Consider the following 14,180-nt stretch of genomic DNA (forward strand, 5'->3'; position numbering starts at 1 on the left):
ATTGTTGGTTTACACATCCTGATTAGTTATAGCAGCTTATTTTAAAGCATGCTGGAGGCCAAGAGTAGAGGAATGTTTAAGGCCCTGGGCTCAATCTTAATTATACCAAACACACCACCAACATAAAACGCTATAAGATCAGGGTTCATATAGACATTTATCACCTTCCTGTCCTTAACATTTATTGATTAGAGTCTGAAATCTAGCTTGAGTCTCAAGTCTACACAGTCAGTCTTGAAGCTCTAAGTCTAGGACTTCAATTAACATTTTTTTTTTTTTTTGGTTTTTCGAGACAGGGTTTCTCTGTAGCTTTGGTGCCTGTCCCGGAACTAGCTCTTGTAGACCAGGCTGGCCTCGAACTCACAGAGATCCGCCTGCCTCTGCCTCCCGATTAAAGGGGATTAAAGGCGTGCGCCACCACCGCCCGGCTCCCATAACATTTCTTCAGCAAACTCACTCTCTGAATGACCATGCTGCTGCTGCTGCTGCTGCTAAGCCCTCTGTGATTTACTCAGGTATGAACGTGGTTGGTGATATTGCACAGAGAAAAAAACTTTAGTCAAAATAATTTGGATAACTTTTCCAATAAACATTTTCTCTAGAGCTAAGCAGAATGTTCATAACCATATATATGTGTTACAGGTCTCCCTTCCAACTGAAGGTGCTTATCAACAGCTAAATAAGATGAGGGAGATTCTCTCCCAACTTCAGATGGGCTCCGAGTCCTCAAAGTTTAACAGTGTAGAATGCACACAGACCCAGTATACACCGCAGAACCGAAGCAGGCTAGGAGTTTGTTGCACGTTAGAATAATTGATCTTTTAGGCACATCTTATCTAAATTTTAAACACATAGAAGATTTGTTTTCCCCTTCATTGTTTTCTTCCACTCCTAAGAAATTGGAGCAGCACAGAGTCCCTAATAAATGCCGTGGCCTTGAGTCTATAAAAAGATGGACTTGTTGAGCATAATAACTGCTCAATAAGTAGTTCCTTATTCCCTTTTTAATAATTGGAGTACTTGGGATATCTTCATCTATTTAACTAGACACTTCTGTGCTAGTTTTAGATTTTTGTCTACATAAATATATGTGCACCACTCATGGTGCATGTGGAGGATCTGGAACTGGAGTTAGGGATGTCTGTAACCACCCTGGGGGTGCACGAGCAGCCAGAGCTCCTAACCCCTAATCCATCTCTCCAGTCCCCCAGGATATTTCTAGTAACCTCTTTTAAGATCTCTTCTGCCCCACCGATGCTTTTTTCTGTCGTGAGAGTATTATCTCTGAGGTCGAGGGATCGAGTAGTTTTCAATGAATTGCCATCTTTCAAAGGTCTTGGGCAGAGACAAATTTGCTCTTTATTTAAATTTATAAAGAATAGTGGTTTAATCAAATGTCTATTTAATGATGGCCTAAATAAAAAGGGTAGCCTGCATTGTGAATAAAGGGACAGTAGAATGCCTGAGAGGGAAAGGAGAGGATGACGGGCTAGCAAATGAATAAGGAACTGAGATACAGAAAGGTTTATTTACCCTGATGTCACAGCTATTGGTGGAAGCAGTAAGTCCTTATTGGCTCCAGGTCCTATGCTTAGTCACCCTGCTGGGCTACAGCACTGTCCCTCAGTCCCTCTGCTGCTTCTGCACAGAGTCCACATTTGCTTTCTTCATGACAAACTCTCTTTAAGTTTCTTAACCTGCTTTTCATAAACATTTCCATTATTATTTTAGTTTTGGATCTTCAGCTCTTGTTAACTCACCAAAGTCAATCTAAACATCCCACTCGTCGGTTAGCATAGGGGCATTTTACTAGGTCCGCGTATGTATCTGTTATTCTCAGTTCATGGCGTCCACCAACCTAGAAATGACCCTGCCTGGCCATGCGTTCACAGAGGAAGAATTGAGCTGCTGCAAAGCTGTCTTCATATGTAAAAGAAGCCATCGAGGTTCGCTGCAGGGAGCGAGCATGGAAATGGTGGGAAGACAGCGCAGATCTGGGGAGGAGTGGTGGGAAGACAGCGCAGATCTGGGGAGGTGTGTGTACCCCTCTGTGATGCAGCAATTATCACATATCCTGTCTTTGATGAAGCTGAGGAACGCACACATGGAACAGTGCCATTCAAAGCCATTCTCCTAGGTGTAAGAGAACTATTTGTTACTGTGTGCATTGAAGGAGACATAACACGTAACACGAGGAGTCAAGAGCAGAGGGCCCCAGGCACAAGCAGCTCTGCCAGATGCGTTGTAGTTAAGAACTTGTAAATGCCTTTCTCAAGGAGTGTTTCTGACAGCTGGATACAATCGAACCTTTACAAAGATAATTTGTCATCCAGACATTCTCAGTAAACCATCCAGTTTGCGAGTTTCTGCCATTTTAAAAAGTAAAAGATTTTTTTACTTTTAGTGATATCCGTATTTCTTTTAAATTTTCAAAAGACGTGAAAAACAGCCAGAGTACATGAAGTAATTTATTGATATTGGTTAAGATCCATTATATACAGGTAGAAACCATCAAAATTGTACAAAGAACCATTAAGAATATAGATACCGTTTATAGACAAAACAACTGGAAAATATTTTAAACAGACAATATATAATTATGAAAAAAGGAGAACACGAATTGTTCTACCAGACAGATTACATGTTTTTTTAAAGTCTGCTGTGCAGATCTTAAGTTGAAAAAAAAAAATCTGTTCAATGTAGTCATGGAGTTTTAAAAACATTAGGTATAAGGTAAAAATGAAGTCCTTTTCCTCTCATGGCAAAGGAGAGAGGAACCAAGACCATTTTTTTAAACCATGAATCTATACAGTTTGAAAAATAATTTATATATCTAGCACAAAGAAAGGAAATCGAGACAGTGAATGGGTCTGTAAACTATGTATTCATGAAATGCAGACTGTCAGCTTTAGAAATGAGAAGCTCGACAGCCGGAAATAGACTGTTCCCTTTATGGTACCACACTCCACGGGCTTACCACCCGAGCACCAAAGCTGAAGGTCTATGTGCTATCTTGGCAAGCTATCCTGAAAATGATCAAGAAATGAAAACTAGCCTACTATCATTGGGGAAATTAGGCACCAAGTCGGAGACCGTCTCCTCAGAAATGCAAGCTCGGTGGGAGAGGAGGGCACTCAGTTCAGCAGCTGACAGATCTCCTTGTGGACACAGCAGAGGAAATCCACGTACGATGACCCTCCATAGAGTCCTTTGTCTTCCACCAGGAACTGTCGGAAAACCATCTCCCGCTGCTCTCGCTGCTTCACGATGATGAGCTAGGAAAACCCAACAACAGCTGGTTAGATACACATTCTGCACATGGTCCAGCGATTGCCTTTGATTCAATCCTACCAAACATGGTAGGGGGATGAGGCCTGGATGATGATGTCAGCATGCCTGATTCTATAGGTTTTTGAAAGGGGAGTGTGTGTGTGTGTGTGTGTGTGTGTGTAAATGTACAGATCAGTGCAGGTTCCCAGAGAGTCCAGAAGAGAGGGTGTAGGGTAGGATCCCCCAGAGCCAAAGTTACAGGCGTCATTGAGTCACCCAGTATGGGTGCTGGGAATGAAATTTGGGTCTTCTAGACAAGCAGTATGTGCCCTCTCTCCAGCTCCAGTACCACACAGAGTTTCCCCATTTGACAGCTCCACATCCAGGAGACTCCAGCATGTAGCTTACAGAAGGAGATGGGTACAAGCAGCTTGGACTTGGCAAGAAAGTCCAACCTTCTTGGGTTGAAGACATGATTTTATTCCAAAGAGGAAATAATAAAATGGCTGAGAGTAACTATAATTACAATTTTTCAGATACAGGGAAATGCACTTTACAAATGTTCTGAATGGTGTTTCTATGAGTATATAACATTAGGCACCAAGGAAAGCGTCTTCAAAGGCTGTCAGTGACAGCAGTTGTTTGGACACCACAAGGAAGACCACCATGATCATTAAGTGGCTATCTAGTAAGATAACCCATGGTCAAAGCTGTCTATTTTTGGTCTTGTGCCTATTAAGTATATAGTCATATTCAGAGGTGGAAATTTCCTATCAAAGGTCATGAGATATAACTATAGAATATGCATTGAAAAGATTTTTGATGAAATAAACACTTAAAGGCAGAGATCTCCTTTTACCTTCATTGAGTATGGCTTCTTGTGCTGGATATTATTCATTATCATTCTGAGTTGTTGAGAGTGCGGACTTCCCACCTCAGGCAGCGATGTCTGCAGGTAAGAGCGCAATTTCAGTATGACTTGAGACAATTAGAATAGCAACAGCAATAGAGATCACTAGCCTGCTAAAGCCATCCCGCTAATGCTACAGAACCTACGAGATCACCAGCCTGCTAAAGCCATCCTGCTAATGCTACAGAGACCATTTAGTAGGCTCAGTTCGTTTACCTGAAAATGGGGGAAACTGAACTATAAACTACTCATTTTTATTAGCATACATTTCCACCAATGAACCAATTATCTCTTTTGGAAATACAGGTCTTCGCTGCAATGCAGTAACAGGAGTTTTTCATGCAGAGGGTAGTTTTGGACCATCTCTCAGAAAGGTGACTAAACCCTTTCAAGACTACAGTGAGAGAGAAGAGGATGCCCGTATCCCTTTACCTTTTGGGGGAAATACTGTCGCGCTCCAACATTAAAGTAACCAGCAAGTGCTGAATCCCCAAGGAAATGCTACCTCTTACACTTCCACGACTCTGTTTTGTAAGAACCTGCCCCTGGCTTCACTAGCTCATCAGGAGCATACTGCTGCAGCATCGACCTCACCCATGTGTCACAGAATGAAACAGAACAGTGGGATTAAAGTCCATATAGCAAACAGCCACTGGTAGACAGCAGAAGTCTGGAAGTTTTGTCAGTGGATGGTGTGTCTGTCTGTCTGTCTGCATATGCCACATTTTTGCAGGTGCCCATGGAGGCTAGAAGAGGATGTCAAATCCCCTAGAGCTGGAGTTGCAGGCAACTATAAGCTACCTGATGTGAGTGCTGGGAACTGAACCCGGGTCCTCTGCTAGGACAGCAAGCATCCTTAACCCCTGAGCCATCTCTTCTCTGTATTATCAGTTTCTCTTGAAACCATGTCTAGTTTAACAATTCAGTAAATTATTTTACAATTTCTAATTTTTATTCATCAGAATATGATTCATATATAGAACTGTATAAACACACGCTGGTTTTCTTCAATGTACCATAAAGTTGCACATAAATTTTAAGAATTTACATTTGTATTTTATCACCAAAACTGAAAAATACCTACCAAATCTGTGTTGATATGTGCAAGCGATGGCACATTAAATATTCCTTGAATGAGCTCTGGTGGGCTACTCACTCCGAGCCATAAGAACATGTTCAGACCATTAGCCAGCAGGAATACTCCGTCTTCGGAGAGTCGGGCCTCGGAGCAGCGGACAGCAGCAGGCAGCACCGTGCTCTTTAAGTCCGATGTGTGCTGTTGGGGCAAAGTCAGGAGACTTGGGAACTCGGCTCTCGCCCTCTCCTCATTTCCTTTCTCTTCCCCCATCACTCCCTTACAGTACACAGTTAATCGAAGCCTACTTGGTGGAGACAAGAACCTCTGCCTTGTGCAGCTAATGGCCTTTGGAGGAAGACAAATGACATAAAATAAATAAAAATATACATAATTGCAGATGGTGTTAAAAGCTATGTGAAAAGCAAACAGTCAGTAGCATAAGGGGTCGTTGGTGGGGGCAGGGTAGCTAGGAAGGCTTCTCTGGCAAAGGTAAATTTCGAGTAATGCTACCTGAGGAGGTGAGGAAGGGTGAGGAGCTGGGCCTGGGGACCTAAGGAAGAGCATTCCAGACACAGAGGAAAGCTTATGCAAAGGTCCTGAGACAGGAGCCTGGCTAGGGTGTTTGAGGATTGGCAAAGAGATGTGCGCAGCTGGCGTGAAATGAGAGTCTCCTATAGAAAGGGGCAGAGAAGGGCCATCACTGGGCCAGAGCTGTCCTGGACTGGCCCGACGAGAGGAGAGATGGGTGATCTCTCACTCTGCCCTGACCTCGGAGCTGCAAGCAGACTGAAGGAGAGAAAATGGTGGGAACAAGGAAGGACGGTGATGATTATGTTTGATAGCAGATAATGAACAAAAAGTGGTCACACTGTGGATACCCCGGGAGAGCTGGCCTGTTTGCTGATAGTAGGTACGGTAGAGAAAACAGGATGGCCAGGACAGCATGAAGGCAGGAGCGGGAAGGGCCGTGGGAGAAGCCTTCCAATGCCTGCTACATATCTGAAGACAGGGATGTGCGGCCATTAGAGAATAAATGACACCTACAGCCCAGACACACGGACCACTAAGGAAGGGAATGAAGGTAAGACAGAAGCTTCCCAGAGGCTCTAGCTTCTAGTCTCTTTGGCCCACTCATTGCTGACAATCCAAGTTTATGTGAGAATCAATCATTTGAAATGATTATTTCTTATTCTCGCATCTAACACAATTTGTCACTGAATGCACCATCGCTAAGCCCCTGCTGTCTGTCACCGCTAAGGCTAAGGAGGCGTGGCATACAACCTATCAGCCTTCTCCATGAGGGAAAGAGTCCAGGCAGAGTGCCGGGCATTCAAGATGTTACTAGCACCTCAATGAGGTAGAATGCATTGCCATGTGGACCCTCGAGGACAAGGGCAGCTGGGCTATTGCATGGCACAGGTGTCTTCAAGTGTGTGCCCATCTCAAGTCCCTGACTGCATTTGAGAAAAGCCAGTCTGGATAAGTGTGGGAATCTGAAACAGCCACACATTAGCTGAAAACAGATCATTCACGCCTGCACGAGACAGCCCCAGCACGTGTGTATGAGGTGCAGGCCAACTGAAGTTTCCTGTTTACAGACTCCTAAGAGTGCCTACGTAACTGATTATTACCAGTTTGAGACTGTCACAGACAGGAAAGCAATCTGAGCAATCGGGACTCCTCACATCCTTCCCCAAGCACACCAAGCCCATGCAACCTCCTCAAAGGGCTTCTGCTATGAGCCCAGACTGCACGTTTTGACTGAATTTCCCTCCCAAGCGGTTCTAGGGAACACACAGTCAGCTCACGCTTACTATTGGCAGGAGCTGTGGATAGAAGAAGAGCTGAGAGTCAGCCACGCCCATGGTCATGACCAGCTGCCGTTGGTATGCCCGTTCATCAGTGGAGAGCTCTGGTCTACTGAGCAGCACGCAGTTTTTTAACAAACAGTTCATGTACACAGGCAATACTTTCATGGAGTCCGGCAGTATAAGCTGAAAAAGAAAACATTTGCTTCATGAGCCTGTCCCAGTTTTAGCTTTCTCTTTTTATATGTGTGTGTGTGTGTGTGTGTGTGTGTGTGTGTGTGTGTGTGTGCGTTCAAGCCAGAAGACAACTCCAGGTATCATATCAGGAAGAAAGGCCCTCTTCCAAAGTCTCACCAGTTAGGCAGACTGGCTAACTGATGAGCCCTGGGGACCCTCCTGTCCTACATCTGCTTCCCCAGCACTGAGATCTGCCTCTCTACTGTGTCCAGGATTTTTATGTGGGCTCTGGAGACTAAAGGCAGGGTCTTACATACTCCTGAGGCAAGCACTTTACTGACAGGAATCTTCCCAGACCGTTAGCTAGCTATCTTTCTCACGAAAAAGAATATACATTATCAGAATCCACAATGACAAGAAAATTTCCCTCGGGACTCTGAGGGGATTTAGTCCTCATCTTCCACCTCATACCCCTACATATCAGAAGTGTCTTCACACGATCTTCTGGGTAAGGAGTACAAAGGACAAACTTGCTAACTGATTTAGGAAAGCGCATCCCAAAATGTTCTAGAATGCTCTACTTGACCATTTAATTCATCTCAACCTCTGATATCTCTCTCTCAATATCTCTCTCTCTCTCTCTCTCTCTCTCTCTCTCTGTGTGTGTGTGTGTGTGTGTGTGTGTGTGTGTGGTTTGGTTTGGTTTTTGAGACAGGGTTTCACTGTGTAGCCCTGGCTGTCCTGCAACTCTCTCTGTAGACCAGGCTGGCCTTGAACTCACAGAGATCCACTTGCCTCTGTCTCCTGATTACTGGGATTAAAGGTGTGCACCACCACCACCTGGCTCTCTGATCTCATTTCAAGGCACCAGAGTCAGGGAATGTATGCTTTCCTGCGAGGGACACTCTTCTCATTATAGTTTGTCCCTCTAGCGGGAAGCCCTTCCCAGTGTCAACTTCGGCTACTGGATTACTTTCTCAGCCAAGGAAAATGGGTGGAAGATGAAGGAACTGGAACATGGTCAAGTCACAGAGCCAGTAGCCCCAGCGCCGTTTCTACACAGTTCATAGCACAGTATGAGAAGATCCTCACAAACAGAAGTGGACATGTACCTTTGAGAGATCTTGAAATGTCGCTGGTCGCTTCAAGTTAACCAGGAATAGTAAGGTAGCCTTATATATCCATCATTTTAAGTGCCACAAAGGAGTAAGCTTGGCATTCATGACAGCTCTAAAGAGGCTGGGTTACGTGGGACCCAGGGAAGAAACCGGAAGGAGCAAGAATGAAAGCCGATGGGGAGTTGTTAGAATGAGGGAAAGCAGGAGGAAAGATTTACTCCATACGTTTGATGTCAAAAAGAAAATATATCCCAGGTCATTGCTGTAAAATCTCCCCTAAAGTTCCCTGGCTCCTCCATAATTAAATTACCTTGAAGAGAAAAGGTACTGGTTAGGGGTGAGCCAAAATTCATGAAGGTCTGGTTCAACCAAGTTTGGAAAATTCTTTGCACTTTCTAATGACAGAGCAGTCATAAACAAAAACACTGGAAATTTTGCAGTTAAAGTCTTTGCCTTGCCTTTTTTATTGTTTTAAAAAAGGACTTCAGCGGCATTTTAAGTAACAGATTTACTATTTTCTGTGAGTGAATGTTTTGCTCAAATGTATGTCTGTGCAGTACATGAATACTGAGTGCCCTCGGAGGTCAGAAGAGGGTGTAGGATCCCCTGGAACTGGAGTCACAGAGGTTGTGAGCCACCATGTGGGTGCTGGGGATCAAACTCAGTCCTCCACAAGAGTAACAAGCGTTCTTAACTGCTGAGTCATCTCTCCAGCCACGGCTCTGCCTTTGAGGAGCATTTTACTCCCGAACAATATAAGTGGCTGATTCGATTTCAGAAAGATAACTAGCCCTACTTATACAAACCTGCACATTTACTAGAACATTCCTCTGAGTACTCTCATGGCTGAGCAACTGAGTCAGAGTTAGGCATCTCCCTAAATTTTGTCCCCCTAAGTGGTCATTTTGGTCATTGAGCAAAAGTAGTCCACTCAGGTCTGTTATACAACCAAAGTACATCTCTCGATGGTCTAGCTTGGTGTTGGGCTCTGGATTTGGAAAGCGTCCGGAGGACTCAGTACTGAAGGCTTGGTCCTCCATGCACCCGTGCTCAGAGGTGGGGTGCTGGAGGTGATGGGAACATCAGGACCCTAGCATCCTGAGGACTCGGTACTGAAGGCTTGGTCCTCCATGCACCCGTGCTCAGAGGTGGATGTGGAAGGTGATGGGAGCATCGGGGCCCTACCTTCATTGGTGGTTGCAGGTGCAAATGAAAGTTCAAATGGAAAGAGAAAAATCTCATCTTAAAGAGCAGATATCGTCTCCATTATCACCCTGAGTAAAACAAGAATCACCACAGCTTGTCCTACAATGTTTACGCCATCAAAAGAGTTGCTCTAGTGCAGACACGATTCTCCTTTTGCACCAGAAGCCTTGCTTTTCCCCTTAAATAGGCAACAGATTGATTCTTCACTTAAGGTTGTTAAAGGCGATCATTTTAATATTAGCGAATAACCTTGAGGAGAAGACGCTGGCTGTGCCAGCTCCACAGCCACTGATCCTTCGAAAGCTGAGACACACCAGGGTGGAAGGAGAATCTTCCAGAAATCCCAGACAAGTAGAGAAGGTGGGTACAGAGTACTCATAATTGGCCTCCATTCAAGCTGGGGTCCACGTGCACAAGGTGGGCTCACGTGACTCAAACAAGCACACTTCCCAAATGTGCCTGCCTCTCTTCCCCAGACCACCCCCCCCCTCTCCCTCCCTTCTGGTTTTTTGTTTTGTTTTGTTTTCATTTTAGGAGACAGGGCCTCATAGAACTCACATGGGCTTCAACCTTCAACACCTGATCCTGTTTCCTCCCCCTCAGAGTGCAGGGATTACAGGCCTAGGCCACTACACCTGGCTTCTACAATAGTATGGAAACTTGAGTCTACTAAAGCAAACATATCCTGAATAACAAAGACAAATGAGCAGCCATACTGACTCAACAGTTCTTGGAACAACTACCAACACAGAAGGTAAAAGAATATTTGATTAATCACTTCAAGCAGCACAAAGGGGAACTTTCCTGAAAAGGGCGGTGTAACAAATGCTTGTCTTGTTTTCCTTCCTTACTCAGCTGTGAATCTAGATGCAGGATTTGTCAGTGATCTCTTCCTGCCTACAGCTTCCTCCAAGGTGAGTAGCCAGTTCAACAATGAATGGGTTAGAAAAATGCCCTACTAGTTGCTCACTGTGTTTTTTAAATCAGAACCCTATAGTTATATTCTATATAGCTATGAATATAGTATATTCAGTATAGAGCCATTAAAACTGCCATCTAACTTCATGGACACCGGGGAGAATGTGAACCAGAGGACACAGGCTAAACACATGGTTTAGCCTTTCTAAGTAAGGTTTACCTTAAATTTCAAATTACTTAGATGATGGCCAAAGACAATAGTTTTGAAGTGATTCTATTAATAATGTGTAAGCTGAGGCAGGAGGATTGCCACACATTCAAGGAGAGCCTTATCTACACAGAGAGTTGCAGGCCAGTCAGGTCTACATAGTGAGACCATGTCTCAATATGCAACTTTTAAATGAAAATAATTCCATCATTTATGTTATAAATTATATTTCTTTTTAAAGAGCCATTGTTACTACTGTAGTCAGTTCATGGCAACATTATTTATATGCCTAGTCTGTTTAAGCACGCACATTTCACAACATAACATCTAGGTCTATATACAAAAGAGAATACTGCAATATTATGACATTCCTCTGTTATAAACAATGTAGTCGTGACTGTCACATTTTTGGTTCAGACACTTTGTTAAGCCCAGGTTTCTCTTTTGATGTTGGCTACAAAGGCACATACTCCCATTGTCATGGTCCCCTCCCACCCCAGCTGCATCCTCAGTTTCCTTGCTTGTATGCCGTTTCAGAGTATCTGGCTACAGCATCTGCGCACACTCTCTCTGCACATGCTGGCTGCAGCGGCTGCACACACTCACTCTGCACATGCTGACTGCAGCAGCTGCACACTCTCTCTGCACATGCTGGCTACAGCGGCTGCACACACTCGCTCTGCACATGCTGGCTGTAGCAGCTGCACACACTTGCTCTGCACATGAGAGTTGCAGAAGCTGCACACACTTGCTCTGCACATGAGAGCTGCAGAAGCTGCACACACTTGCTCTGCACATGCTGACTACAGCAGCTGCACACACTTGCTCTGCACATGAGAGCTGCAGCAGCTGCACACACTTGCCCTGCACATGCTGGCTGCTCAGCCCAGCCGGGAACTCACCTGGCTTGCTGCAGACGGGCTGGCACAGTGCTTCCGGTAACACGCCAACATATGGGCAGTCTGATTAACTAAAATTTCCCGGATGACCTTCAGAGGCTGGTTCAAAACTGCTTTAAATGCTAGGAGCACAAAACCACAAATAGGAAGGATGTGAAAGCTTTAGAAACTGATCTCTTCATAATAACAAAGAACAAGTTGCTGTTTTCTTGAGACAACCAAACAAGGATGGTGTTCTTGCTAATTGCCCTCTTCTGAGTACATAGGATGCATGATCCAGGCAACGGAGGACAATGGTCTAATTACAGCGAAGGGTTACATCGACCCAGATTTATCCTGAGACTACTAGAAATAGCGTTCTATACACAGAAAAGACAGGCCATCCTGTTGTTTGTCTGCAGGCTGAAATGCTCTCCTCCATACCTAAAGTACAGACTTTCAGAAGGGAAGCCAGAGAAAGCATCCATCCTGCTTCTCTGTGATCAGGGCACAGATAACCAACATTGGTGCAAGTCACTGGTGCTAGAGGGCACACTCACACACTCCTAAATTTCACCTTCTACCCTTTACTAGCAAGGAAACTCAAGGCAGATCTGTGGCCCTGGAGAGTCTTGTCTCGCCCACTACAGCTGGTGGGTGCTGACCATTCTTCAACCCTTGACTTAACTGGTTCTTCTGGTTTGTTTTGTTTTTCGAGAAAGGGTTTCTCTGTAGCTTTGAGACCTGTCCTGGAACTAGCTCTGTAGACCAGGCTGGCCTCAAACTCATAGAGATCCGCCTGCCTCTCTGCCTCCTGAGTGCTGGGATTAAAGGTGCGTGCCACTCCCCCGCAGCTGACTTTACTGGTTCTTGTACCACCATGGTACAAGAAGTGTTTTCCAGCTTCTGCCTGGGCACCCAGTGAATCTCGACTGAATCACTGAGCTACGATGTTAGCAAGATGTTACTTACCTGACTTGGCAAAGAAGTTGATAAGGGCGTCTGTTTCACAGCTCTTGTAAAGGTCTGCCAGCTGGGTGCTGCAGTTTAAGGCGAGATTGTGAATCCGGAGTCTTCGCTGACCGCCAATGGTCGTGTAGAGCACAGCACACTGCAGAAGCAACATTGAGGCATGGGTATTACTGGGCCAGGTCCAGACAAGCTAACCTAATCCTATTTGCATGTGTAGGATAGAGGCTAAACTGCAGCCCCTGTATGCTGAAGTTCTAACCCCCAACACCATAGAAAATGACTTTATTTGGAGGTAGGACATATATATGTGTGTGTGTATATATATACATATACATATATATGTGTATATATATGTATATATATACATATATATGATATTTTTTATTTTTGAGATTAATAGAATTACAACATTTCTCCCTTCCCTTTTCTCTCTTCAAATCCTCCCATATACCCCTCCACACCTTCCTTCAAATTCATGGCCTCTTATCTCACTAATTGTTATTGCATGTATATGTTCTTTATCCCTAAATACAACCTGTTCAGTCCATATAATGTTACATATGTATGTTTTCAGGGCTGACCATCTGGTACCGGATGCCAACAGATACGCTCTTCCTTAGGGAAGGGCATGGAGGTAGCACCTGCAGAGGGTGAATTAACTAAAATGAACTCATTAGGGTGGGGTCATATGACTGCAAGAACCTTGGACACAGACACTTCACAGGGACCAGTCTGCTGATGTCCGACGCTTCACATCGGTTTGCTGGGCTAATCATTGCCATGTCGCGTGAAGCAGCATATATATATATATATATATATATATATATATATATATATATATCTCAATCTATGGGTGAGTCCCACAAGAGTGTGCTAAGGACTCCTGCGTCGAGAAGGAGAGTCCCGTTTCTCTATGACGAGAGTAGCACATTTGGCGGCACCTGGATCAAGGCTCCAGCGTCCTCACTGAGTTTGTCATCGTGCTTGAACTCTACAGTCACGGCCTTGTCACAGTCGATGGCTGCCATTTCTACATCCGTGGTGTTGTTCATAAATATGCCTCCAAAGAAATCGGTGGCTCTGAAACCTAAAGGACCAGAAGAAAGGAGCACTTGCTTAGCTGAACTTCCCCGTTCTTTGTTTTGCAGTTACTTAAAGAGAGAATAATTCTGCAGCAGGGACGTGAGATGATGTAAATGGTAGTTACCTGTGCTGGTACGAACCCTCATGATGGCATCGAAGCCTATTTTCTTTTCAATGTCATTTCGGAGGTCATTCAGAAACTGCTGGCTATCCAAATTTACCTACAAGACAAAATGTGATCAGTGGCCACCAGGTGGCACTAAAGGACTTCAAGTAACATTACTATTCCCTGACTTTTAAAATAATTTTTATATTTTGATTTAGCACACTTATATGTATGTCTTATATACATATATGAAATTGAAATTTGTGCCCTGGCAATGCTGAAGCATGCATGGGCAGCCCTATTTGGTGGTTCTCTGAACCTGTCCATATTGGGTTTCACGGTCTAAATTGATGAGGATGATGTACATATATAATCTTATAAAATACATAACCTTTGGGCAGTGACTCAAAGTTAAGTTCCTAAATAAACAGATAAGTTCCTTATCTAT

The 14,180-nt window shown here is 44.3% G+C and overlaps 1 protein-coding gene across 1 annotated transcript in view; it reads right to left on the reverse strand.

The window, feature by feature from the left end:
* Nucleotides 1-2,450: 2,450 nt before the first annotated feature.
* Sec24d (SEC24 homolog D, COPII coat complex component) overlaps nt 2,451-14,180 on the reverse strand; it is an 84,440-nt gene continuing 72,710 nt past the window's right edge. The window contains exons 16-23 of the mRNA XM_041649797.1: nt 13,751-13,847; nt 13,485-13,630; nt 12,544-12,682; nt 11,596-11,714; nt 7,073-7,252; nt 5,265-5,456; nt 4,130-4,219; nt 2,451-3,275 (exon numbers count right to left, since the gene is read on the reverse strand). Of these exons, the coding sequence (XP_041505731.1) occupies nt 3,135-3,275; nt 4,130-4,219; nt 5,265-5,456; nt 7,073-7,252; nt 11,596-11,714; nt 12,544-12,682; nt 13,485-13,630; nt 13,751-13,847 (1,104 nt within the window). The 3' untranslated portion in view covers nt 2,451-3,134. The remainder of the gene's footprint in view (nt 3,276-4,129; nt 4,220-5,264; nt 5,457-7,072; nt 7,253-11,595; nt 11,715-12,543; nt 12,683-13,484; nt 13,631-13,750; nt 13,848-14,180) is intronic.

Source organism: Microtus oregoni, unplaced genomic scaffold, assembly GCF_018167655.1.
Source record: "Microtus oregoni isolate MIOR12 unplaced genomic scaffold, Mior012 000000F_ref0000247, whole genome shotgun sequence".
Classification (NCBI taxonomy): Eukaryota; Metazoa; Chordata; class Mammalia; order Rodentia; family Cricetidae; genus Microtus; species Microtus oregoni.